At 48.1% G+C, this 26,513-nt stretch overlaps 1 long non-coding RNA gene, 2 pseudogenes and 2 gene segments (V, D, J or C); 4 read left to right on the top strand and 1 right to left on the bottom strand.

Annotated features, from left to right (window-relative positions):
- LOC110202566 (immunoglobulin lambda-1 light chain-like) overlaps positions 1 to 26,513 on the top strand; it is a 157,132-nt pseudogene that overhangs the window by 3,959 nt on the left and 126,660 nt on the right. The window lies entirely within an intron of this gene.
- On the top strand, positions 6,915 to 7,515 carry LOC144457160 (immunoglobulin lambda variable 3-25-like). The segment is given in 2 exon segments: positions 6,915 to 7,028; positions 7,184 to 7,515. Coding segments are annotated over 2 exon segments (363 nt in total).
- On the bottom strand, positions 11,860 to 23,755 carry LOC144457163 (uncharacterized). The gene is made up of 3 exons (XR_013486523.1): positions 23,514 to 23,755; positions 19,219 to 19,371; positions 11,860 to 12,512 (listed from the first exon to the last, which is right to left on the bottom strand). It is a non-coding gene; the product is annotated as an uncharacterized LOC144457163 (long non-coding RNA).
- Positions 15,889 to 17,757, top strand: LOC144457161 (immunoglobulin lambda variable 3-25-like; annotated as a pseudogene). Its single transcript, XR_013486520.1, has 2 exons — positions 15,889 to 15,995; positions 16,152 to 17,757. The product of XR_013486520.1 is annotated as an immunoglobulin lambda variable 3-25-like (transcript).
- LOC144457158 (immunoglobulin lambda variable 3-9-like) lies at positions 23,873 to 24,469 on the top strand. The segment is given in 2 exon segments: positions 23,873 to 23,982; positions 24,138 to 24,469. Coding segments are annotated over 2 exon segments (363 nt in total).

Here is a 26,513-nt window from a genome sequence, read left to right as displayed (position 1 = left end):
TATGATTAGAAAATTTTGAAGAATATGCAACATATTGCTTATCAGACTTATGCATAAGCAAACAATTTATGAATAAACAAGAGATGGAGAGCAAGTGTGGAGTGGAATAGATCATTTCAATTACATTAAACTAAAAAGGTTTTGTAGAAATCAAACAAATGTAACCAAGATCTGAATTAAAGCAGAAAATTCAGCGGGTGGGATTTCATGGACAGTTTCTCACATAAAGGTCTCACATTTTGTCTCTCAAATCTCTAAGAATATGAGTCATTCCCCGGTTGATAAATGGTCAAAGGATATGAACAAGCAGTTTTCCAGTGATGAAATCAAAGCAATTTATAGTTGTATAAAAATTGTTCTGGATCAGTATTAGTTAGACAAATGGAAATTAAAACAATCTTGAGATACCATTTGACACCTATGAAATTAGCTGAAAGGATTGAAGGGGAAAGCAACAAATGTTGGAGGGGATGTGGAGAAATTGAGACACTTCTTGACTGTTGGTGAACTAACCCAACCATTTTGAAGAGCAATCTAGAACTATTCCCAAACAGTTACTAAACTGTCTATACCCTTTCACTTAGCAATATCACTACAAGTTTTATTTCCAAAGACAATTAGGGGAAAATGAAAAAAAAACCCTATGTGTTCTAAAAAATGTTTATAGCAGCTCTCTCTGTGGTGGCAAAGAACTGGAAACTGCAGGGATGAACACCAACTGGGGAATGGCTGAACAACTTGCGATATGTGATTGTGACAGAATACCATTTTGCTATCAGAAAGGATGAGCTCAACCATCTTAGAAGAACATGAAAAAATGTGCACAAAATAACAAAGAGCAAAGTGAGCAGAACCAAGAGAACACTGTATAGAGTAACAACAATATTGTTTTAAGAACAACTTTGGGTAAAGAAGGTTTTTTGACTGTTATAAATACCCAAATGCACAACAAAGGACATATAAAGGAAGACACTATCTGTGTTCAGAAAAAGAACTGAGAAAAAGTGTGTATGAATGGTTTTATACATATAATACACACACACACACACACACACACACACACACACACACACACACACACACACTGTAGGCCCCTCCCCAAACCATCTTGAACCCCAGCATCTGAGAAGGACCTAAAACCTGCATTGGTCAATTAAGAGAGACATTTTGGCCCACTCTGAGTTCAACCCACCAGGATGCTTTGCGTGCTCTGGCACAACAGATATGCTTTCCTTTGTTCTCTGAGTGAAACCAGAATGCCCCTTCCTGTGTCAGCAACCACAGGACTGAATGAGGTTGACCAAGAGCATTCTTTCTGTTTGTGATCACTAAGGACAGGATGCCTGGACCAGATATTGTCTTGAATAGTGAGACTTTTCTCATCTTGGCATCCTTTGGCATATGCCATGCAGAGGAAGCACAGATATCCTGGGATTATAATTTCAATTGACACTTTGTTACTTCTCTTGTCTTGTTGTATTTACAACCTATTCAGCTAAGAAACTTCCTTTCCCATACTTCTGTTAAAAACATGTGGAGCCTATATATATATATATTTTTTTTAAGTGACACAGACATCATGAGTCAGATAACTCTAAATGTATAAAAGCTTTTCTAATCCTGCTTAATCTCAGTCAGAATGAAAGCTTTGACTCCATTACATGTTTGCTAGCTTAAGGGAATAAACAATATAATTACGTATCACCTAGCTTGTTGCCTCTTTAACCAAATGTCTGGGTCGATAATACATACTTGTGTCTAGTGGTAGCCATCTGTGTAGGGTAGGGGGAAGGGAAGAAAACAAAAGAAATGTGTGTGATAACTTTATTATATATTTAGACGAAATACCAAGTTGTACAAAATACATTTGCAATTTCCTGCACAATCATCTTGTTTTATTATATTATGTTACAGAAATGTTTGTTTTCTTCCATAAATTACAAATACAATCAATAAAAATTTTAAACATAAGTTAAGTAGGAGCCAGTATTACCTGTTGAGAGAGACATGAAAGGTGAGAGATTTGAGATTAAGGAGGGAGAAGTTTCAGAAGAGGCCCTCTGTGGGGCAGAGGTTGGAAAGACATTAAGGGTATTCTATAGGATTTCTGAGGATGAGCGAGGGCTCATGGGAGGGAAATATTTAGGGAACATTCAGATTGCTCCTGGATCTGAGGTTGGGGATGATGGGCCTCAGGTTAAGGTTGGGGAAAGCCTTAATGGTCCACAACCCAAGGAGCTTAGAAGGTTCTTTTCCTGACCGTGGGGGAGAAAAGCTCTGTGGGACTGAGAGTTGTGGAGACAGCCCCTCTCTCACCTCCTGGGCCTAGTGGAAAATATACACTCAACTCTCATAATTTTGAACTTCAATAGATGGAAACGTTCAGCGATGAGAAACAGAGTGATGCTTTGATGAAGAAAAGAAAAGAATCATGTTAATCAACCAATACACATTTAAGAAGTACCTCTTCTGTGCCAGGCATTCTGCTAAGCACATTGTGCTTCAGCTAACAAACAAATAAAAAACTAAGCATGCCTTAAACGAAAGATAGAAATGAATAAGCTACGAGAAGCTGAGACATAATCACAAGGCATGAAGTGAGTCCAAAAAGGAGAAGATCCTTTCGTGCTATTGTTGAGGTTCAAGGGTTTAGGGGTGCTGGGACCTCAATATCACAACACGCAGGTCCTGCCAAAAAGAATTCAACCCAAGCCTTCTTTTAGCAAGAAACGAGGTTTATTAAAGATCTGCTATATTGGCTAGACTCTTAAGGAATCTGAACATTGGCTAGATTTTAAGAATCTGAGCACCTCAATGGAGACAAGATGGACAGAAAGGCTGTGGGAAGAATCTAGGAGTGGCCCAGTAGTTTTGGGTGACTGGAGGAAGGGTTTAAGGAAGATCTGGATGGCAGTGGACAGCAAGCTGGAGTGAACAGAATACCAGGTACCTGGACCACTTCACCAAGGGAGAATGGAGTCTAGATAGGATTTAAGGGTGTTAAGTGACCAGGGTCAATTGGAAAGGAACAGAACACAAGTGGGAGATTGGGCATAGCCACAATGAAAGGTCTGTTAATAGAATTATTGCCTCAGGTGACTGCCAGAGATTTCGCCAGAGGGAAAGTCCAGGGTTTTTCCTTTTTGGGGTCTAGTTCCCACACACATGGTCTTTTCCTTTTAGGGGTTCAGTTCCCATCCCCATCACTACCAAACAGAAGAAAAATAACAAATTTGCAATACAATCAGAGATAAATAAGAAAATTAAATTCTGCTAAAAGGAACCAGAGATCAAAGTCCACTATCAGCATTAACAGTCTAAGATCCAAATGCCTAAATACATAAATTGATAAAGCAAAAAATTAATAGAATTTCAAAAATACATAAATAGTGATGAAATAATAGCAGGAGACATTAAGGCCTCTTTCTCAAAATTAGATAACACTAACAAAATAAACAGAAGGAAATTATGCAATTGAACAAATTGCTCAGAAAGTAGAACTAAACTATTATAAAATCTTCTGAATTGGACACTTAAAGAATGCATGTATTTTCAGCATCATGTAGAAACTTTATAAAAATCAACAACGTGATTATCATACAGAAATATTGCAAATAAATTTAAAAAGAGAAATAACTAACACATCCTTTTATACACCATAATGAAAGAAAGTAGGAACTATTTAAGGGAGCATAAATGAAACACAAACTTTATTCCTACATTGTTCTAGCCTCAAAAATATATGTCTCTCTCTGCAACTTGAGTCCATCACCTCTCTATGAGGAGCTTGGTAGCATTGTTCATCATTAATTGTCTGGAATCATAGCTATTCACTGCATTGATCTGAATTCTGAAATCTTTTTACGGGGTTTTTCGTTCTAATGTTGTTGTCATGGGAGAAATTCAAGTCTTCATTCAGTTCACTTCCCTTTACATTATTTCTTATACATGTTCTCATATTTCTTCAACTCTGTTTCTTTCATCATTTTTTCTAGAATTATAGTATTCCACTGCATTCTTATATGATAATTTCTTCAGCCATTCCTGAATTCATAGGCACTCTTTTACTCTCTAAGAGGTTGGGGGGGGGGGTGTTTTGCCACTACAAAAGAAAGCTGCTGCAAACATTTTTGTTTATATGGGCCATTTTCTTCTCTCTTTGGTCTCTGAGTTATACTTCCTTTTACTGTGACTCGCCCCTGTGATTGTCCTCTGCCCCTTCCATTCTCCTGGGCTCCAGCTGGGCAGCTAATGTAGTTGGCTTCCCAAGGATGTTTCCTCCTCCATGACTTTCCTCCCTCTTCTGTGGATTTGCTCCCTGGTTACGCCAGGGAGCTACTGTAAGTCCCCAACAGGGCCACCACACTGGAATCCATGGCTGCCCAGTGCAGTGGGCGTCTCCCTACATGGACTGGTGGACTCAGACCCCAGGAGGCACAACTCCTTTAAAATGGCAAGGCATCAACCATTCATGAGGTGTGTACTCTGTCCCAGGCACTGCTAACAGCTGGGAATATACATTTAAGCAAAAAGAAAGATGGTCCCTGGTTTCAAGGAGCTCCCATTCCCAAAGGGGAATTAAAAGAGGGGACTTTCCTCCTGACTTTTCCTGGGGCTGTCATTGGCTCTGCGGCCACCAGAGGGAGACATTGGAATGAGGGGACTGAGCTGGGCTGGAAATGCTCCCTGGGGCTCTTGGCCCTGAGCTCCTAGTCAGCAGCTCTGAGGCCTGGGGGAGGCTCAGCTGATGCTGCCTTCCTAGCCCCTCCCACTGAGCTGGGGGGCAGATGGAGAGCACCCCTCCCAACACCCTCCCTTTTTATGGGACAGCTCAGAATTTCCTTAGGCCCCAGAACATCCTCAGGTACTAAAAATGCACAGAACAAGCACAGGATAACCAAGTGTTCAGCACTTACCCTGTGCCAGACCCTGGGCCAGGGGCTGGGGGCACAATACCAAACAGGAGCAGGCTCTGTTCTCAGGGCGATTCCCTTCTATTGGAGGAGCCCCTCAATGGGGAAGGACAACACAGAGAAATGCCAGGGAACTGGGGGAGGGCGTGCCTCTCAGCTGTGGACTGAGGGATGAGGAAAGGCCTCAGGCAGAAGAGGGGGCTGCAGCAAGAACCCTTAGAAAGGGCCTCCCAACCCTCCCTTCCACACGTCTCCCTCTATGCCCAGATCTTTGTGATCTGCCTGATGGTTGGTGTGGGCTCAGGCCCAGAGGGATAGCCAGCATTAACATTTACTGGGAACTTTAAGGTTTGTAAGGCAATGCCATGGGTTAGGTCATTCGGGCCTCCCTACCTGCCCAGGGAGGTAGGTGCTATTATGTTCCCATTTTACACAGAAGGGAACACAGGCCCAGACCAGTAGGTGACTTGCCCAGGTTCACACAGCTCATAAGCCTCAAAGACAAGAACTGAAAGCAGGTCTTCCTAGCTCCAAGTGCTGAGCTCTAACCACTGCACCACTCAGCCATGAGATAGATACGGAAGTGAGGCCTCAGCCAGTGGGGATAATGACAGGGGGGCTGAGGCTGTGGAGGACTTCCCCAGGCCCTGTGAGATTCAGCATGTGTCAGAGGGCTGGGGTCTGGGTGGTCTCCCCATTTCTGATGGTAGCCTGCTGGGGGCCCATAGAGAATGCCCATTCCTCATCTGGCCTGAAGCATCATTCCCAGAAAGACAAGAATAAGATGGTCTAAGAGGAAACCCTGAATACTGACAAAGTATTCACCTGCCAACCTCTTGTTTTATTTCATATTGAATAAACATTAAAAAAATGAATAAAAAATTTATCTTTCTTGAACTTTATTGCTACCTTTGGCTCCCTAAGGGCCTCAATGTTTGGAGAATCTGCTGAGAATCCCAGATGAAAACAGGCCCTTTGGGCTTCATCATTGAAGGCCAGAGCTGGAGGAGCCTAGAGATCCCTGGTCCAATCCCCCTCATGTCACCAGTGGGGAAGTGAGGCCCACAGGGAGGCTGTGCCTGGCTCTCTCCCTCTGCAGCTTCTGGGGAGACCTGAGCAGCAGGAGCCCTGGGGGATTGGGGGCAGGAGCTGGGCCCACTTTCTCTCATTACTGTTCCCTTGGATGGTCATGAGGCAGCTCGGGATTGGGGGCAGGGCAAGGCAACCAACCAGCATTTATTAATCCCTTGCTGTGTACAAGGCCCTGGGCCATGTGCAGGGGATGCCAATGCAAATAAATGGAGAGTCCCTGCCCTTGCGGAGCTTACATTTTTTGTTGTTGTTGGTTAGGCAACTGGGGTTAAGTGACATGCCCAGAGTCACACAGCTAGTAACTGTTATGTGTCTGAGGCCACATCTGAACTCAGGTCCTCATGACTCCAGGGCAAGTACTCTATCCACAGAGGCATCTAGCTGCCCCTCCCATGGAGCTTTCATTCTAATAATGGAAGAAAACCAATGAAAGGGGCTCTCATTGATGGGGGAGAGAAGTCACCATCCCAGGGTGTTTCTCAAGCCTCCAGAGTCACAGGCACAGCTGGAGGGGAAGGAAACCTGGCTGTCCCCAAGCAGGTCCTGGGGGACCCCTCCAACGGGAGGAGGGGCAGCATGGGGGAAGGATGGTCCATGGTGGGAAGGCCCCAGTGCACAGGGAAGGTCCAAGAGAAGAAAGCAGTTCAGTTACTCTGACAAGTTCCTGGAGCATCAGACACAGACCTGGGGAGGAATGAACCTGACTCCCAGAATCCCAGAATCTTAGAGTAGGAAATGACCTCAGGGCCATGATGACCCTCCCCTGCCAGAAGAAGGAACTGCCCGTCTACCCCAGGAGTCCACAGGCTCAGTCAGTCCTCACCGGAGGCTCCTCTTTCAGGGATCCAGAGAAGGAGCAGATTTGCATGTGGGGCCCTCCTCCCTGCAGGGCCTGAGCTGGTCTTAAGAGAGCCCTGGGGGAGCCCAGCCCCTGCTGGGGAGCCTCAGGACACTGAGCTATTGGAGGAACCTCGACCATGGCCTGCATCTCTCTCCTGTTCTCACTCCTGACTGTCTACACAGGTGAGGCTTCACAGGTACTCCTCCCTGTGGTTCATGCCCCACATTGTCACAGACCAGGCCTGCCCTGAGCTCTTCCTGAAGCTGCTTGAGGACCCAGCCTCCCCTTGGGGAGAGAGGGCCCTGCCTCTGACCAATGTTCTTTCTTCTCCTTCCAGGTTCTGGGGCCTCCTATGTGCTGACTCAGCCACCTTCAGTGTCCAAAAGCCTGGGAGAGACAGCCTCCATCTCCTGTACTGGGGATGGAATTAGCAGCTACTATGTACAGTGGTTCCAGCAGAAACCTGGCCAGGCCCCTGTAGAGGTGATATATTACACTAGCAGCAGGCCCTCGGGGATCCCTGACAGATTCTCTGGCTCCAGCTCAGAGAACACGGCCACCCTGAGCATCTCTGGGCTCCAGGCTGAGGATGAGGCTGATTATTACTGTCAGGTGTGGCATGGTAATGCTAAAGCTCACAGTGACACAGACTGATGGGGAAGTGAGACAAAAACCCCCCAGGTTCTGCTCCCACTGTGCCCTCCCCTCTGGGCTCCAGAGGTGCCTGGTGAGGACAGGACAGAGACAGCTTCTCCCTCAGGCTTCTTCCTCCCCTACCCCCTCCCTGCTCTTCTGCCTGGGCAGTCCCTTCCCCCTCTCTGACCCTCCCCCTTTAAGGGTCCTTCCTCCTCCCCAGGCCCTCATCTTATCCCTCCCTCCCTCGACACGCTCCCCTCTCATTGCCTCCATTCTGTTGTGTCCCTCAAAGCCTATTTTGGCTTCTCCCCAGCTTGGAAGGCTGTTCAGGTGCCAAGATGGCACACTGAGGAAGGAACCCTCTGAATGCCTCCCAAATGCCCCTCCAAACAACTGGAAAACTTTCTCAAATCCTGATCTGGGAGCAGGGAAGCAGCTTAGTAGGCCCCCAGGAAAGATCTGCCTCACTGGACTGGAAGGACAGTGAGGTCCAAGGGCAGCAGCAGCAGCCAGCCTCACAGCAGGAGGCCTGCAGCAGGGCTCCAAGTCTGGGACAATCCACCAGGGAGACCCCACACTCCTGCAAGCCAGGAGCCCCCTGGGCCAGTGAGCAGTCTGTGCAGCTCTGCAAGGCCCCACCCCATGGATCTAATCAGAGTAGCCATGCCCCACCCTGGGGCTGGCCAACAGAGAGACCTTGCTCCTAAGGCAGAAGGGAAGCCTATCCCCCAGAGGACTCACCCAGCTAAAGCCACATGCCCAGTGAAGGATAGTAGTAAGACTGAGAGCACACGCTGTACACAGTAACAGTCACGTTGTGCGATGGCTAATATTGATAGACTTAACCCTTCTCAGCAATGCAAGGATCAAAGACATCTTCAGAGGCCTAGTGAAGGAAAATGCTATCCACATCCATAGAAATAACTATGGAGGTTGAATCTCTATCCTTTTTTTTTCTGTTCTGTTCAGTTTTGTTTCCTCTTTCTTATGGTTCCTCTTATTGCTATTAATTTTTACTTACAACTTCACTAATGTGACAATATGTTTAATAGGACTGTAAATGTATAGCCTATATGAGACTGGGTACCATCTTAGGGAGGGCGGTGGGGAGGAAGGTGGAGAAAAACTTTAAACTTTTTTTTTAATTTAAAGCATATGGAAGTGATTGTTGATAAATCAAAATAAATTAATACAATTAAAAAAAAAAAAGACTGAGAGCCCCAGCACTAAAGCCTTGGGGATAGTGCAGGACCAGAGACCAACTCTCACTTAAAAACAACGAGACACAAGAAAAAGGTAGGAAAAAATGAGCAAAAAACAAAAAAGCAAGTTGACTATGGAAAGTTCCTATGATGATAGGGAGAAGCAAAGCACAAACTTGGAAGAGGACAATAAGGTCAAAATGGCTACATGTGAAACCTCAAAGATAAATGGAATTTGGTCTCAGACCCAAAAAGAATTCCTGGAAGAGCTTGAAAGGATTTTTAAATACTAATTAGAGAAATAAATTAAAAAATGGGCCAAGGAATAGGAATACTGCAAGAGAATCATGAAAAAAAATCAATTGCTTGGGGAAAGAAATATCAAAATTTACCAAGGAAAATAACTCCCTACGAAAGAGAATTGACCAAATGGGAAAGGAAGTACAAACGCTCACAGAGGAAAAGAATTCCTCAAAAATTTGAATTGAACAAGCAGAAATGAATAACTCTGTGAGACCTTAACATACAATGAAAAAAACAAAAAAAAGAAGTAAAAAAAGAAAAAAATGTGAGATTTCTCACTGGAAAAATGATTAACCTAGAACATAGATCCAGGAGAGATAACATAAGAATTATTGGACTTCCTGAAAGCCATGATTAAATTTAAAAAAAAAAAGGCCTGGACAACATCTTTCAATATTTTTTTTTTAATGCATAGATGGATAGGTAGATGGCACAGGGTGAGTTGAAGATGAAGGGGTGATATCTAGAGAATAAACTTAAAGGTTGAGAGAGGATAATACTGGGAGAAAGAGAAAGGGAGAGGTAGAATGGGGTAAATTATCTCACATAAAACAGGCAAAAAAAGGCTTTCACAGTGCAAGGGAAGTGGGGGAAGGTGAGAGGAAATGAGTGAATCTCATTCTCATAGGATTTGGCTTAAGGAGGGAATAACATACACACTGAATTGGATAGGAAAATCTATCTTACCCTCTGAGAAAATAGGGAGGGGAAGGGGACAAGAGAGCTGGGAGATGATAGAGGGGAGGGCAGATTGAGGGAGAGGGTAATCAGAAGCAAACCCTTCTGAGGAGAGAGAGGGTCAAAAGAAAGAAAAAAATAAATGGGGGGCAGTGGAATAGGATTAAGGGAAACACTTAGTTTGTCATAATATGACTACCATGGAAGCGTTTTGCATGACTACACATGTATAACCTGTATGGGGTTGCTTGCCTTTTCAATGAGAGTGGGTGAAGAGGGAAGAAGGGAGAAAATTTGAAACCCAAAGTTTTAAAAACACATATTAGAAAAATTGTTTTCATATGCAACTGGGGATTAAGAAATATAGGAAATGGGGTATACAAGCCTATCCTGCCCTACAGTAAAATAGAAAGGGAAGGGGATAGGAGAAGGTGGGGAGCGATAGAAGAGAGGGGAGAATAGGGGTATTCAGAATGCATGCCATCTCAGGGAGGGGGGAGGGATGAGATGGGGAGAAAATTTGGAACTCAAAATCTTGTGGAAGTGAATGTTGAAACTAAGAATAAATTTTAAAAGATTTTTTTGGTTTTTTTTACTTTTTTGTTTCTTTTTTTTAAAAAAAATGTTTATTTTAGTTTACACTGTTGACTTTTGTAACATTTTGAGTCCTAAATTTTCCCCCCATTCCAAGATAGCATGCAATCTGATATAGGCCATACATGTGCAATCATATTAAACATATTTCCACATTAGTCATGCTGTGAAAGAAGAATCAGAATAACAGGGGAAAACACAAGAAAGAAAAGTGAAAATAATAGCCTTCAATCTGCATTAAGATGTCATAGTTCTTTTCCTGGATGTAGCTGGCAGTTTCCACTGTGAGTCTTTTGGAATTGTCTTGGATCATTGCATTGTTGAGAAGAGCTAAGTCTATCACAGTTAATCATGGCACAATGCTGCTGCTCCTGTGGGGAGTATTTTCCTAGTTCTGTTCACTTCACTCAGCATCAGTTCACGTAAATCCTTCCAGGTTTTTCTGAATTCTGTCTGCTTATCATTTCTTGTAGAACATTCCATTATATTCGTATATCACAGCTTGTACAGCCATTCCCCAGGTGATGGGCTTCCCCATGATTTTCAATTCTTTGCCACCACAAAAAGAACTGCTATAAATATTTTTGTGTTGTTTAATGTCTTTTTTTATTTTTCCCTCTTTTATGTTCTCTTTAGGATATAGACCTGGTAGGGGTATTGCTGAATCAAAGGGTATGCACAGTTTGACAGCCCTTTGGACATATTTCCAAATTGCTCTCCACAATGGTTGAATCAGTTCCCACTCCTCCAGCAACACATTAGTGTCCCAAATTTACCACATCTTCCCCAACATTTATCGCTTTTCTTTTCTGTCGTATTACCAATCTGATAGATGTGATGTGATACCTCAGAGTCATTTCGATTTGCATTTGTCTAATCAACAGTGATTTAGAGCACTTTTTCATATAACTATGAAGTGCTGTAATTTCTACATCTGAAAACTGCCTGTTCACATCCTTTGAGTATTTATCAATTGGGAAACACCTTGCATTGTCATGAATTTGAATCAGTTCTCCATATATTTTAGAAATGAGGCCTTTATTGGAAATACTGGCTCTAAAACTTGTTGCCCAGATTTCTGTCCAGGCCTGGCATAGAAAGATGGAGAAAAAGGCCTGTGGCTCAGCTGGGCCTCTCCGCTATCCAGGCGGGAAACTGGTTCCCAGACAAGAGGAAGAAATGCAAGTGGTTTGCTCACTTGCTGGATGCAGAGCACGGAGCCGACCACAGACGCTGCATGCCCTGACGCAAGGCATGTCTTCCAGAACTGGTGCGGGCTCCATGGCCCAACGACTTCTGAACAACTAGAGAGAAATTCATCTGGACGCCCCACTCCTCCCCACCACCAAGAAGACCCTGCACGCTCTTGCTGCGCTCCTGACCTGCTCCAAACACTCGGCAGAGCCTTATGGAACTCCGACCATCGAAATCTGCAGACCCCGCCATCGGGACACACCCCCACTCGCTCCCCATACCAAAGAGAGCCCAGAAAAGGCAAAGGGCCCAGCACTGCTCACAGCAGCTCTTCCTCTGCTGGATCGGCAGGGGAAATGAAGGACCTGCCCAGCAAGTGGGCCAGGGGGAGGGAGGGAATGTCTCAACGCCCAGCGCCCGAGAATGGGAATGGAGCGTGACGCTGTTCCATGGAGGGAAGAACCGCATGCTTTCCCGTGCAACCGGGAAAGACCTTCACGGACTCCTGCGGACGGTGATCAGCAGAACCGGGGGAACTCGGCACCGGGCAGCCGCCATACCGTACCACCGAGACCCGTCAGCCGCTGGGCTCTTCTCAGCAAGACGACGGTGCCAAGTCCGCGGCAAAGGACTCCTCACTACAGATGCTCTCCGCCCAGCCGGGTGGTGTGAGAATACAGAACGAAGCAGATGATTTTTCACTTTCTTCCCTTTGCTAATTTAATTTCTCCATAGGCTCCATATGGAGCATATAATCCAGTCCAGTGAAATGGAGCCTTCCAAGGAGGGAGGGAGAGAGAGCAGCCCACAGCCTTCATGGATAGAAGAAGTGTGGAGGGTCAGAGGAAGCCCCCTGACTTAGGGCCTGAGGCTGCTTCCTGGAGCTATGGGACACGGATAATGCTTCTCCCTCTCTCTAATGCCCTCTGCAGCTCCCATCCTCTTCTCTGAGTGACTTAACCAGACAGCAAACTCTCAAGTCCACGATCAGGGGTATGACAAACACTCTTGTCCTCCCATAGTAGGTAGATGTCCCACTCCAGTCTCTGCTCACCTCCCCTGCTCCACGACAAAGGGAGACCAGAGGTTAATTGTATCTGAGGAGATGAGTGTCACCTGAAGATCCCTCAGTCTTGGACATCTTGCGGTCAGCCCTGAGCCTGAGCTATGCCTAGCACTGTCCCTGATCCCAGCTCTACTGACCTTGCAGAGTCTGGCTTCTCCCCCTGCTAACATGTGCCCTCCTCTCTGACCAAACTGAATGATTCTCTCCAAATTCTCTGAGGTGCTTCCAGGGTCCCAACAATCCTTTCAAGAAAGCCATTTCTCTCTCTTTCTCCCAAACTTTCTCTCTCAGCCTTGGTTCTCCTAAAATTAGTCGTTTCCACGCCCTGTATTCATATAACATCTACTGAATGAAGTAGAGAGATGCCTTCATCTTCCTATAGACACTGACCCATTTAACAAAGGAAGAAAGGCCAGTCATGAGGCCCTGAGGGGCTCAACCTGAAACAGGGAAGGTGCCTAGAAGACACTGGTCCCATCTTAGACAAAAAGAGAGGGATGAAGAGAAAAGGACCAATGAGAGAACTGGGCCAGAGATGGGGGATGGGCATTCAATCATGACTCAAGGGTGGAAAAGCTCATTTCCTGATGTCTCTGGACCTTCCCTGCCGCTGCCATTGGCCCTGCAGCCACCAGAGGGAGACATTGGAATGAGGTTGGGGCTGAGCTGGGCTGGAAATGCCCCCTGGGGCTCTGGGCCCCTGAGTTCCTGGTCTCCTGCTCTGGGGCCTGGGGGAGGCTCAGCTGATGCTGCCTTCCCAGCCCCTCCCACTGAGCTGGGGGCAGATGGAGAGTCCTCCTCCCAACACCCTCCCTTTTTATGGGACAGTCAGAATTCCCTTAGGCCCCAGAGTTCAGACAACCCCTCAGGTACTATAAATGCACAAACAATCACAGGATAACCAAGTGTTCAGCACTTGCCCTGTGCCAGGTGCTGGGGGCACAACAACAAACAGGAGCAGGCTCTGTTCTCAGAGCACTTCCCTTCTATTGCAGGAGCCCAGATGGCCCTGAATGGGGAAGTACAACAGGGAGAAATGCCAGGGAGTTGGGGGGGAGGGGCCTCTCAGCTGTGGGTTGGGGGGATGAGTAAAGGCCTCAGGCAGAAGAGGGGGCTGGAGCAAGGACCCCTAGAAAGGGTCTCCCCCTTTCCCCCCCCACCTCCCCACATCTCCCTTCATTCCCAGATCTTTGTGATCTGCCTGATGGGGGGTGTGGGCTCAGGCCCAGAGGGACAGCAGCATTTAGCATTTACCTGGAACTTGAAGGTTTGTAGCACAATGCCACGTTTTAGGTCATTTAGGCCTCACTACCTGCGCTGGGAGGTAGGCACTATTATGTTCCCATTTCACAGACATGAGAATTAGGTGACTTGACTAGGGTCACATAGCTCATAAGCCTCGGAGACAAGACTGAAAGCAGATCTTCCTGACTCCAAGTCAAAAGCTCTGATCACTGTACCACCTGGCTGCAGGATAGGTAGAGAACTGCTATCCAGCACAGTGAGGTTAAGGTCAGGGGTCTGAGCCCCAGAAAGAGCTGAGGTTGGTGAGAAAAGTGAAGGAAAAGGGAAAGGGGACAAGACAGAAAACAAAACAGAGAGAGAGCATCAGGGCTCAGGCTGGAAGGGAGGAGAGCTCTGACATCAGAGAGGAGGCAAAGCCGGGACTTTATTTCTCTCTTTTTTACTTTTCAGCCAAAGACCAAAGCTGTCCAAAATCCACACTTGCTTCCAAGATCTGTGATGACCTCCCTAGGGAATCCCTTCTCCATCAGCAGACATCTCAATCCCTGGAGAAATCGTTCACCTGCCTATCTCTCATTTTCTTGAATATTACAAAAATAAAGCTAAATTTTAAAAACTAAATACGTTTTCTTAAAGCTTGCTCTACCTTTGTCTCCCTAAGGCTCTCAGTCTCTGAGGAATCTGCTCAGAATCTTGAGATCTTGGTGAGATCATTGAAGGCCAGAGCTGGAAGGGAGCTTAGAGATCCCAGGTCCAATCCCCCTCATGTCACCAATGGGGAAGTGAGGCCCACAGTGAGGATGGGCCTGGCTTTCTTCCTCTGAAGTCTCTGGGGAGGCCTGGGGATTTGGGGGCAGGAGCTAGGCCCACTTTCTGTTATCATTGTTCCCTTGGATGGTCAGGAGGCAGCTTTTGGATTGGGGGCAGGGTGAGGCAACAAGCATTTATTAATCCCTTCCTGTGTACCAGGCTTGTCCTAAGTGCTGAGGATTCCAATGTAAACCAATAGAAAGAGAGTCTCTGCCCTCATGGAGCTGACATTCTAAGAAGAGAACACAACACAGCAAAGGAGCTCACAGTGATGGGGGAGAAAAGTCACCATCCCCTGGTGTCTCTGAAGCCTCCAGAGTCACAGGCACAGCTGGAGGAGAATGAAGCCTGGCTGTCCCCAAACTGGTCCTGGGGATCTCACCAATGGGAGGACGGTGTGGCAGGGTGGAGGAATACTCCTTGGTGAGAAGTATAGGGATGATATCTGAAGCCCTAAAAGGAGCCATTGAACTTTTCTACACCTTTTAGCTGCCCACATCCCTGGCATTCTACCAGGCAATAATCCATTTCTTTTTCCATTTTTTTTGCAAGGTAGTTGGAGTTAAGTGACTTGCCCAGGGTTACACAGTTAGTGAGTATCAAGTGTCTGAGGCATGATTTGAACTCTGGTCCTCCTGATTCCAGGGGCAGTACTCTTTCCACTGTGCCACCTAGCTGCCCCCAATAATCCTTCCAACAGCCCTTTCACTGGGGCCCTTTTCACACTTCACTCCTTCCATTGTCTGTAGCTGTCCCACCCCAGGCTACTTGCCTCTCCTTCATCCCATCCAGAGATTCACAGTCTTTTTCTACATAAAAATATCAGTCCCATCTTCATCAAATGCGCAGATTCTTGGACTATTGCCTGCTTCTATTGGCAACACAATCAACCCTGTGTCTCTAACTGAAATAAGGCTTGAGAAGTCAACTTCTTTCCAGGCACACTCAAACCCTGTACCATTGCCTCTCAGGGTATCTAGCAGCCCTAGATGGCAACAAGAAAACTGCAGTGCACAGGGAAGTTCCAGGATGAGGAAACAGTTGAGTTACATTGCCAAGGTCCTGGAGCATCACACACAGAACCTAGGGAGGAATGAACCTGACTGCCAGAATTGCAGAATCTCAGATTGGGAAAAGACTTCATGGCCAAGGTGACCCTCCCCTGCCAGAAGAAAGACCTGCCCCCTCTGCCCCAGCAGCCCACAGGGTCAGTCCGTCAAAACCTCAGGCCCCTCCTTCAGGGATCCGTAGCAGGTGAAGATTTGCATGTGGGGCCCTCCTCCCTGCAGGACCTGGGCTGGTCTTAAGAGAGCCCTGGGGGAGCCAGCCCCAGCTGGGAGCCTCTGGACACTGAGCTATTGGAGGAACCTTGACCATGGCCTGGATCTCTCTGCTGTTCTCACTCCTGACTGTCTACACAGGTGAGGCTTCCCAGGTACTCCTCCCTGTGGTTCGTGTCCCATATTGTCTCAGCCAGGCCTGCCTTGAGCTCATCCTGAAGCTGCTTGAGGGGCAAGCATTCCCTTGGGGAGAGAGGCCCCTCCCTTTGACCAATGTCTTCTATCCTCTCCTTGCAGGTTCTGGGGCCTCCTATGTGCTGACTCAGTCAGCTTCAGTGTCCAAAAGACTGGAAGAGACAGCCTCCATCTCCTGTACTGGGGAATGGAATTAGCAGCTACTATACACAGTGGTACCAGAAGCAATCTGGACAGGCCCCTGAGCAGGTGATTTATAGTTATAACAGCAGGCCCTCAGGGATCCCTGCCCGATTCTCTGGCTCTTACTCATGGAACACAGCCACCCTGAGCATCTCTGGGCTCCAGGCTGAGGATGAAGCTGATTATTACTGTCAACTGTGGGATAATGGTGCTAAGGCTCACAGTGACCCAGACTGATGGGGAAGTGAGACAAAAACCCCCCAGGCTCTACTCCCACTGTGCCCTCCTCTCTGGGCTCCAGAGGTGCCTGATGAGGACAGGGACAGAGACAACTTCTCCCTCAGGCCCCTCCCCCCCTCTACCCTTCCCTGTGGGAGGCCCCTTCCTCCTCTCTGACCCTCCCCCTCTAAGGCTCCTGCACCCTCCACAGGCTGTCATTTGCTCCCTCCCTCCCTCCATGTGCTCCCCTCTCATTCCTTCAGCTCTGCTGCACCTCTCTCCAGCTTTGAAGGCTGTTCGGATGCTAAGATGGAGGACTGAGGAAGGACTCCTCTGATGCCTCCGAAAGTCCCCTCCAAACAACCAGAAAACAACCTCAGAACTGACCTAGGACCTGGGAACCAACTTTGTAGCCTAACAGGCAAGGTCTGCCTCACTGGGCTATGTGGAGAGCAGGGTCCAAGAGCAGCAGCAGCAGCCAGCCCCACAGCAGGGGGCCTGCAGGAGGGCTCCAAGCCTGGGGCAATCCACCAGGGAGATCCTGCCCCCCTGCAAGTCAGCAGCCCCTTCAGCAAATCAGCCTCTGCAAGGCCCCACTCCACACCCCCCTGTACCTCCACTTTCGAACTCTTCCTTACAATCCTGGTCACTCTTTTCTCCCACTCCCTTCACTTCAGTCAAGAGGGTACCTACTAAACTCTCTCACTTTACCCTTCACTTTTGATATTGCCCTCCCCCACCTGGGGAAAAGGAAGGAGGGGGGAGGGGCAGCAGCTACACCATGGGCCCCCCTGTCATTGGCCTTGGGCTCTGGGGCAACCTTTGCCTGGAAGCATCACCCAGGTTCAGCACATCCTGCTCAAGGTAAAGAAGCTGGCCTCTGAACTTGGCTAAGCACACTCATCTAAAGTTGTAGTTTTAACTGTCAATGATGAGATGTTGATCCTCTGTGTAAAGTAATTTGGAAGTGCATTTAACAAAACTGAAGTCACCTGATTGGTAATGGGTTTATTTCAAGCTTCAAACGGGTGAACTTCCTCTATCCGTTGTGTCAAGCCACTTTTCATAATTTGGTTACCACTAAAATAATTCAGCTATTGTTGGTTATTGTTTTAATGTGTAAAGTAGCCAAAAAGCTTTGCTTGGCTTCTGTATGGCTTGCAGAGAATTTGCAAGTGTATAGAAGTCTCTAATGATTGGCTTTTTACACCAGGACAAATTTAAGTTTGAGAGGTCAACCCTACAAAAGTTCTTCCTAAGCTGTGATTAGAAACTTCTTGTCTGAGATAAAAGCTGGTGAGATTTATTTTTGAGTTGTCTGATAGATCATTATAATCCAGTCACAATCAATAGGCTTCCATCTGAGAGAAATGCCACAAGCTATTCAGAGAACGTGATACTGGTGGGAAGTTCCTTTGAAAGGGAGTGTTACCCACCTGGCTATTCCTGAGTCTGGCTATGAGGTGGATTTCATACTGCATGGTTGGAAAACTGAATTTTCTGAATCCAAACAGACCTAAGGATGTTTTATCCTCTCAAAGTTGGGCCCTAAATCCAGTGTCTGCTTTACGTTCCGGCCCTGCACTTTGTTCTGTCAGATTTATGTCTTCCGGACTGTGGACCACCACCTACAGTTGGTAGCAAACAGTGCCTGATTTAGTGTCTCTGGAAGTGAGAGGATGGCCCTCTGTGCTGGTGCGGGGGTTGAGCAGCCTGTCTCCTGTCCCTTCCAGGAGCCACCAGGGGGCAGAGTCACCAGAGGGAGCTGTTGGCCTAAGGATGGTGACTCAGCTTGGCTGGCCATGAGGCAAAGGGCCCTCAGCCCCGAGGACCCTGCCTAGGGCTCTCTGGTCTGTGTGACCCACTGGCAGGTGCTTCCTTGCCAGCCCCTTCTCTGGGGCAGACTAAGGGCTGTTCAGCCAGAAACCCCACCCAGGCCTGGGGACAGTTCTGAACAGGGGCAGAAGGAAGGGATTGGTACATGAAGGGAGGGGAGGGGAAGTGATTTCTGTGACAGTCCCACCCCTGGTCCTAGAGAGGGTATAAGCAGACTTGGGGCTGCCCAGGCCCAGCTGTGGGGCCTGAGGAAGCAGAGTTCTTGGGAGTGTCTCCACCACGGCCAAGATTCCTCCCATCCTGCCCTTCCTCACTGTCTGCACAGGCAGGTGTCCAGTGCCTTTCCCTGGCACTCAGCCTCCAGGGTCCTGGCCTTAGCCTTGAGCTTACTTTGGGGCTACTGCACAATTGTTTCCCCTCTACCTCAGATCTCCTCTATGCATACTTGTTCTAATCCAGAGTGCTAGGCCTCTAGTCTGGAAGACCTGAATTCAAATCCAGCCTCAGACACTTAGTAGCTATGTGTAGACCCCACCCCAAACCACGTCGAACCCCCAAGACCTGAGAAAGGCCTAAAACCTGGGTTGCCCAATCAGGAGAGAGATTCTGGCCCACTCTGAGCTTAACCTCCCATAATGCTTTGTCACTTCTGGCATAACAGACATGCTTTGCTTTGCTCTCTGAGTGAACCCAAAATGCCCCTTCCTGTGTCAGCAGCTACAAGGACACATGAAGCTGATCAGGAGCGGTATTCTGTTTGTGACTACCAAGGACAAGGTGTCTTGAACCAGACACTGTCGTGAATAATGGGACTTTTCTTATCTTGGTGGGGAATGGCTGAATAAGCTGTGGTATATGAATGTAATGGAATACTATTGTTTTATAAGAAATGATGAGTAGGAGGATTTCAGAAGAACCTGGAAAAACTTACCTGAATTGATGCAGCGAGAAGTGAGCAGATCCGGGAGAACGTTGTGCATAGTAACAGCAATACTCGGTGACGAACAACTTTGAGAGACTTAGCTCTTCTCAGCAATGCAATGATCCAAGACAAGTCCAAATGACTCATGATGGAAAATGATATCTACATGCAGAGAAAAAAAATGGAGTCTGAATGCACATCAAAGCACACTGTTCTTTCTTTCTTGTGTCCTTCCATTTTGTTCTGATTGTTCTTTCGTGACATGACTAATGTGGAAATATATTTAACATGATTGTACACATATAGCCTATATCAGATCACTGGCTGTCTTGGGGAGAGGGGGAGGGAAGGAGAAAATTTGGAACTCAAAATCTTACAAAAATGAATGTTGAAGATTATCTTTACATGCAGTTGGGAAAAAACTATAAGAAAGAAAGAAAGAAAGAGAGAGAGAAAGAGAGAGAGAAAAAGAGAGAGAAAGAGAGAGAGAAAGAGAGAGAGAAAGAGAGAAAGAAAGAGAGAAAGAAAGAAAGAAAGAGAGAGAGAGAGAGAAAGGAAGGAAGGAAGAAAGACAGAAAGAAAGAAAGAAAGTGAAAGAAACAAAGAAAGAGAGAAAGAAAGAAAGAAAGAAAGAAAGAAAGAAAGTGAAAGAAAAAAAGAAAGAAAGAAAGAAAGAAAGAAAGAGAAAGAAAAAGAAAGAAAGAAAGAAAAAGAAAGAAAGAAAGAAAGAAAAAGAAAGAAAGAAAGAAAGAAACAAACAAACAAACAAAAGAAAAGAACAGTGCCTGGGCTAGAAACCATAGAACAAAAATGGTCAGTAGGGAGGTGATCCTCAAGGTGCCTAAGGAGAGGATAACCCAGCTGCCCTTAATTGAGCAGCTCCCTCAATTAACCACTTACTAGCACCTGCCATGTCCAGGCTCTTTTCTAGGTGGTGAGGCAGGTCCTGCCTTCAGGGAGCTTACATTCTATGTGGGGACACAAAGTGCCCCTCTCTGAACGTGAGGCAAATGCATACAAAGGAAACAGACAAACACAACAGAATTTGATGAGGCCACAGCACTTCCAATTTGGGAGTGGGAGGATCAGAAGGCACCTCGGGACAGTCTGATAGAGCAGTGATGGAAAAAAGAATGAAGGAATACAGTATGTATTAAGCACTCACCAGGTGCAAAGCCCCCTGCACCTCATCCCCTTGTTCTTGCTCCCATGCATTTGATGTCCCAAACATGTCCTCTGGGATGCCCAGAGGCCCCAGAACACCTTGGCCAGGTTGGGGAGCAGAATCTCCCACAAATAAAGCCAACTCCTCAAGCCTTTATGAGATAACCCATGGGGGACAGCAGGGTTTTCCTTGTGACTGTGAGGGGTGGGGGGGGGGCTCTCCTGCAGTTACCTTCCAGAGCTGTTACACTATGGGCTGAGGACAGTGCTGAGGGGTTGTTCTTTCTCACCTTGGTTGAGCTGTGGCAGCAATTTGGGCTGAAGCATAACAAGACCCTGCCCCATTCTCCTCCAGGCCGGTGCCTGACTCCCTTTGTGATTGTCTCCATTGTACCCTGCTGGTCTCCTGTGGGTACATGGCTGTTTACTTGTTGTCTGCCAAGCTGGAGAGGGAGCTCATTGCAGGCAGGGACTGTGTTGAACATACAACATGGTGAATGTTCAATGGCTCCCTGCAATACCAGGGCACTCCAGAGACAGATTACAGGTGAGCTCCCTGAGAAGTGCCCAGCCGACTTATCTTAGCCCTTGCGGAGCTTGGAGGAGACCACGAGGGAGTCTTAGCTGGCTCATTATGGCTGCCCTCTTGTCCATCACATGAGAGAACCACAGTCACCTCTGGGGTCCACAGCCAGCCTGGCAATGCCTGGTGAAGATTCTAGCTAGCCTGCTCCTCCCTGGCCCTGGGCTCTCTAAGTCTGTGAAAGACTCATCCCCACCAATCTCAGCCAGTCCCTTCTGGCCTCAGAGGCACAAAGCCTGCTAGAGGTCTCTTCCAAGTAGGGAGGGAGAGAGAGAGCAGCCCACAGCCCTTCATGCATAGAGGAAGTATGGAGGGTCAGAGGAAGCCCTCATCCAAGGACTGAGGCTTCTTCCTGAGGCTGTGGGATAGGGATAATGATTCTCCCTCTCCCTAATGCCCTCTGAAGCTCCCATCCTCTTCTCTGAGTGACTTAATCAGGCAGCAAACTCTCAAGTCCACGATCAGGGGCATCACAAAGGCTCCCGTCCTCCCAAGGTAGGGAGATTTCCTGCTCCAGTCTGTGTCCACCTCTACTGATACAGGGACAAAGGGAGACCAGAGCTCAGGTGTGTCTGAGGAGATGAGTGTGACCTGGACATCCCTCAGTCTTGGACATCTTGGGGTCAGCCCTGAGCCTCAGCTAAGCCTGGCACTGTCCCTGATCCCAGCTCTCCTGACCCTGCAGAGTCGGGCTTCTCCCCCTGCTTCCATGTGCTCTCCTCTTGGACCAAACTGAATGGTCCTCTCTGTGTGGGACAGTGACCCTAACCCAAATTGAACTCAGAGACTTCTCAAGGTGGAAAGCAAAGGGGACATTTATCACAATCTCACCAGATGGCTGTCTGTTCCTTTGATACAAGGGACAGAGAGGCCAGTATGCAACAGGAGATACCTTCTCAACTCTAAGGCAAACAAATCCCCATGACCAGGCCAACAATTCTCCACCAACCACTATCCCTTATTTCTCTTAAGTGGGGGTGGGCTTACATTCTAACTGGGAGGTGGGGCTGACATTCCCAGCTCAAAATTCAAAGACAAGGAAAGAGCCGGGATGCCAAGGGCAAACCGCTCAGCTTGGCGGGGCAGGGGGGGGGCAGGGCTTATTTTTTCTGTTACATGCTTAAAAATAGGGTCTGAGTGGGGGAGGATTTTGAAAGTAATAATCAAGAAGTATTGACCTTTTGAGGAGGCTTCACTTCTGAGAGTTCCTCTCTCACATCTCCACATTCTCTGATGGCATTCCATGCCCACAACAATCCTTCCACAAAAGCCATTTCTCTCTCTTTCTCCCAAACATTCTCTCTCAGTCTTAGATGCATTGGTTCACCTAAAAAAAGTCATTTCTACACCCCTGGGCCATAGCATGCCTACTGAATGAAGCAGAGAGTTGCCTTCATCTTCTTACAGACACTGACACATTTAACAGAGGAAGAAAGCCTAATAATGAGGACCTGAGGGGCTCAGCCTCAGACAAGGAATGTGCCTAGAAGAGATTGAACCCATGTTAGGTAGAAAGAGAAGGATGAAGAGTAAACAATAGAAAGTGGGGGGAGAAAAGGGCCAATGAGAGAACTGGGCCAGAGATGGGGGGTGGGCATTCAGTCATGACTCAAGGGTGGAAAAGCCTTATCCTGTGATCTCCTGACCTTCCCTGGGGCTGTCATTGGCTCTTTGGCCACCAGATGGAGACATTAGATTAAGTTTGGGGCTGAGCTGGCTGGAAATGCCCCCTGGGGCTCTGGGCCCCTGAGCTCCTGGTCTCCTGCTCTGTGGCCTGGGGGATGCTCAGCTGATGCTGCCTTCGAAGCCCCTCCCACTGAGCTGGAGGCAGATGGAGAACCCCCTCCCAACGCCCTCCCTTTTTATGGGACAGTTCAGAATTCCCTCAGGCCCTGGAGTTTGAACAAAACCCTGAGGTACTACAAATGCACAGAAAGATCACAGGATAACCAAGTGTTCAGCACTGACCCTGGGCCAGGTGCTGGGGGCACAATAACAAGCAGGAGCAGTATCTGTTCCCAAGGCACTTCCCTTCTCTTGGAGGAGCCCAGATGCCCCTGAATGGGGAAGGACAACACAGAGAAATGCCAGGGAGCTGGGGGAGGAGGGGACTCTCAGCTGTGGGTTGGGGGATGAGGCAAGGCAACAACTATTTCTTAATCTCTTTCACTGTACCAGGCTCTGTGCTGGGGGTACCAATGCAAATGAAATGCACAGTCCATGGCCTCACTGACCTTACATTTTTATTTTTGTGGTGAGGCAATTGGAGTTAAGTGACTTGCCCAGAGTCACACAGCAAGTAACAGTTATGCGCCTGAGACTGGATTTGAACTCAGGTTCTCCTGACTCTTGGGTCAGTGTTCCATCCACTGTGCCACCTAGCTGCCCCACCATGGAGCTTACATTCTAAGAGAGGAAGACACCCCATGAAAGGGGCTCACGGGGATGGGGGAGACAAGTCACCATTCCAGGGTGTTTCTGAAGCCTCCAGAGTCTCAAGCACAGGTGGAGGGAAATGAAGCCTGGCTGCCCCCAAGCAGGTCCTGGGGGAACTCACCAATGGGAGGAGGGGGCAGCATGGTGGAGGTATGGTCCATGCTGAGAAGGCCCCAGTGCACAGGGAAGGTCCAGGAGGAGAAAGCAGTTCAGTGACGCTGACAAGGTCCTGGAACATCAGACACAGACTACGGGAGGAATGAACCTGACTCCCAGAATCCCAGAATCTCCCAGTAGGAAATGACCTCAGGGCCCATGATGACCCTCCCCTACCAGAAGAAGGACCTTCCCCCCTCTGCCCTAGGAGCCCATAGAGTCAGTCAGGCCTCACAAGAGGCCCCTCCTTCAGGGGTCCAGAGCAGGAGCAGATTTGCATGTGGGGCCCTCCTCCCTACAGGGCCTGGGATGCTCTTAAGAATGCCCTGGGGGAGCCCAGCCCCAGCTGGGAGCCTCAGGACACTGAGCTCTGGGAGGAACATTGACCATGGCCTGGATCACTCTGCTGTTCTCACTCCTGACTGCCTACACAGGTGAGGCTTCCCAAGGACTCCTCCCTCTGACTCAGGCCCCACCATGTCTCAGGCCAGGCCTGCCCTGAGCTCTTCCTGAAGCTGCTTGAGGGCCAGCATCCCCTTGGGGAGAGAGGCCCCCCACCTCTGATCAATGTTCTTTCCTCTCCTTGTAGGTTCTGGGGCCTCCTATGTGCTGACTCAGCCACCTTCAGTGTCCAAAAGCCTGGGAGAGACAGCCTCCATCTCCTGTGCTGGGGATGGAATTCGTAGGTATACTGTACACTGGTACCAGCACAAACCTGGCCAGGCCCCTAAGCTGGTGATTTATAGTAATAGTAACAGGCCCTCAGGGATCCCTGACAGATTCTCTGGCTCCAAGTCAGGGAACAAGGCCACCCTGAGCATCTCTAGGCTCCAGGCTGAAGATGAGGCTGATTATTACTGTCAGCTGTGGGATTATAATGCTGAAATTCACAGTGGCACAGACTGATGGGGAAGTGAGACAAAAACCCCCAGGCTCTGCTCCCACTGTGCCCTCCCCAACTTCTCCATCAGGCCCCTTCCTCCCTTCCTCCCTCTCTGCTCTTCTGCCTGGGGAGCCCCTGCCTAGTCTCTGACCCTCACCCTCTATGGCTCCTTCCCTCTCCCCAGGCTGTTCATCTGCTCCCTCCCTCCTTCCACATACTCTCCTCTCATTCCTTCAGCTCTGCTGCCCCCTGAAAGCCTGTCTTGGCCTCTCTCCAGCTTTGAAGCCTGTTCAAGTGTCAAAATGGCAGACTCAGGAAGGAACCCTCTGAAGCCCTCTGCAACCATTAGAAAACTGCCTTAGAATTGATCTAGGAAAACAAGCAACAAGCCTGGCTGGAAAGGTCTCACTCACTGGGCTAGGGGGAGCAGGGTCCAAGAGCAGCAGCAGCAGCCTCACAGCAGGGGGCCTGCAATAGGGCTCCAAGTCTGGGGAAATCTCCCAGGAAGACCCTGCCCTCCTGCAACTCAGCAGCCCCTTACACAAGTAGGCAGTGTGTAGAGTTAGGCAGGCCCCCCCCTAGTGACCCCACTCCCAGCACAAGCCACAAGGGAGGCCTTGACCCCATTACTGACCAGGAGTCCTACCCCACTATGGGGCTGGCCAACAGAGAGATGCACACCTATGGTCTACCAGCAGAGAGGCCCTGTTTCCATAGCAACCCAGGGTAGGGCCTCCCCCCCTACCCCCAACAGGCCAACAGCTAAAACCTGTACACAGGGGAGGTCAACAGGGGGGCCTCACCCCAATTACAAGCCAGAAGGGAAGACTGCCCTCCTGAAAAAGAAAGCAGCTAAACCCAGATGTCCAGTGAAAATTGGCAGTAACACCCAGAGCCCCAGCACTAAAGCTTGGAAAGGTGCAGGACTAGAGCCCAACTCTCACACAAAAACAAGTCACAAAAAAGACAGAAAAAGTGAACAAAAAACAAAAAGTTCTGAAAAAGCAGTGACTTGTTGGACAGCTCCTCCAAACCCCTCCAAATACCGGGAAAAAATTACTCTCAACCAATTCTATGTGAGCAGAACTCACATAAGGAAAGAAGGAAACAAATTTCCAGCCCAAAACAACCTGGATGGTGGATCAGAAAGGTATATTACACTGGGTGGGGAGAGGAATGTAGTTCAGCAGGGGCAAAAAACACGCCTCAGCAAACCTGGGGCAAGCCCTCAGAGGATTGAATCATGGGCAGCTGTAGCAGTTTCCAGACTTCTCAACCCACAAACACCATAGACAACTTAGAAGGTCAGTTGGAAAAGTCTCTGACCACAGTGAGAGAGAAGCTCTGTTCCAGCCTCAGTCCCAGTGCAGCCCCCTGGGCAGCAGCTGCTTCCTGAGCTAGGACCACAGACTGAGGGCGAATCAAGTGGCTACTCAGGGCAGGATGGCAGGACTCTCTTTGCTGGTACTGAGGCAGGATTCTCTTGCTTTGCCCATGCTTGGATCTGGGTCACAGTTCAGGGTGGCAGACCTGGGAAAAGGAAGAGCCCTGGAGTGCTAGAGCTTGTGGTGGTAGGACAGACAGAATCCTCCTCACAGTTCCAAGGCAGAAAAGCGTGCTTGTGGTCACTCATACACCAGAGCACAGGCCAGGAGAGCAGGAAACACCTCGTCTTTGATCATACCACCTTGGAAGAGCTGAAAATTTACAGGTCCCTAGATGTATCTCTGAAAACAGCTGCACAAACCCCTAAAGCTTGGGACAGTACATTCTCCACACTGGAAGCACACCCCTACCTTGACAAAGAGTTGAACACTCAAGTAATTGACTGGGATCATGAGCAAACAGTGCAAAAAAGTCAGACCATAGCATCTTTCTTTGGTGACAAAGAAGATCAAAACATATAACCAGAAGAAGACAACAAAGTCAAAGCTCCTACTTCCAATGACACCAAGAAAAATATGAATTGGTCCCAGGCCATGGAAGAGCTCAAAAAGTATTTTGAGAAGCAAGGAAGAGAGACAGAGGAAAAACTGGGAAGACAAATGAGAGTGATGCAAGACAATCATGAAAAACAAGTCA

Source organism: Phascolarctos cinereus, unplaced genomic scaffold (genome assembly GCF_003287225.1).
Source record: "Phascolarctos cinereus isolate Bilbo 61053 unplaced genomic scaffold, phaCin_HiC Scaffold_4;HRSCAF=312, whole genome shotgun sequence".
In the NCBI taxonomy this organism is placed as follows: Eukaryota; Metazoa; Chordata; class Mammalia; order Diprotodontia; family Phascolarctidae; genus Phascolarctos; species Phascolarctos cinereus.
This window is presented reverse-complemented; position numbering and strand designations above follow the sequence as displayed.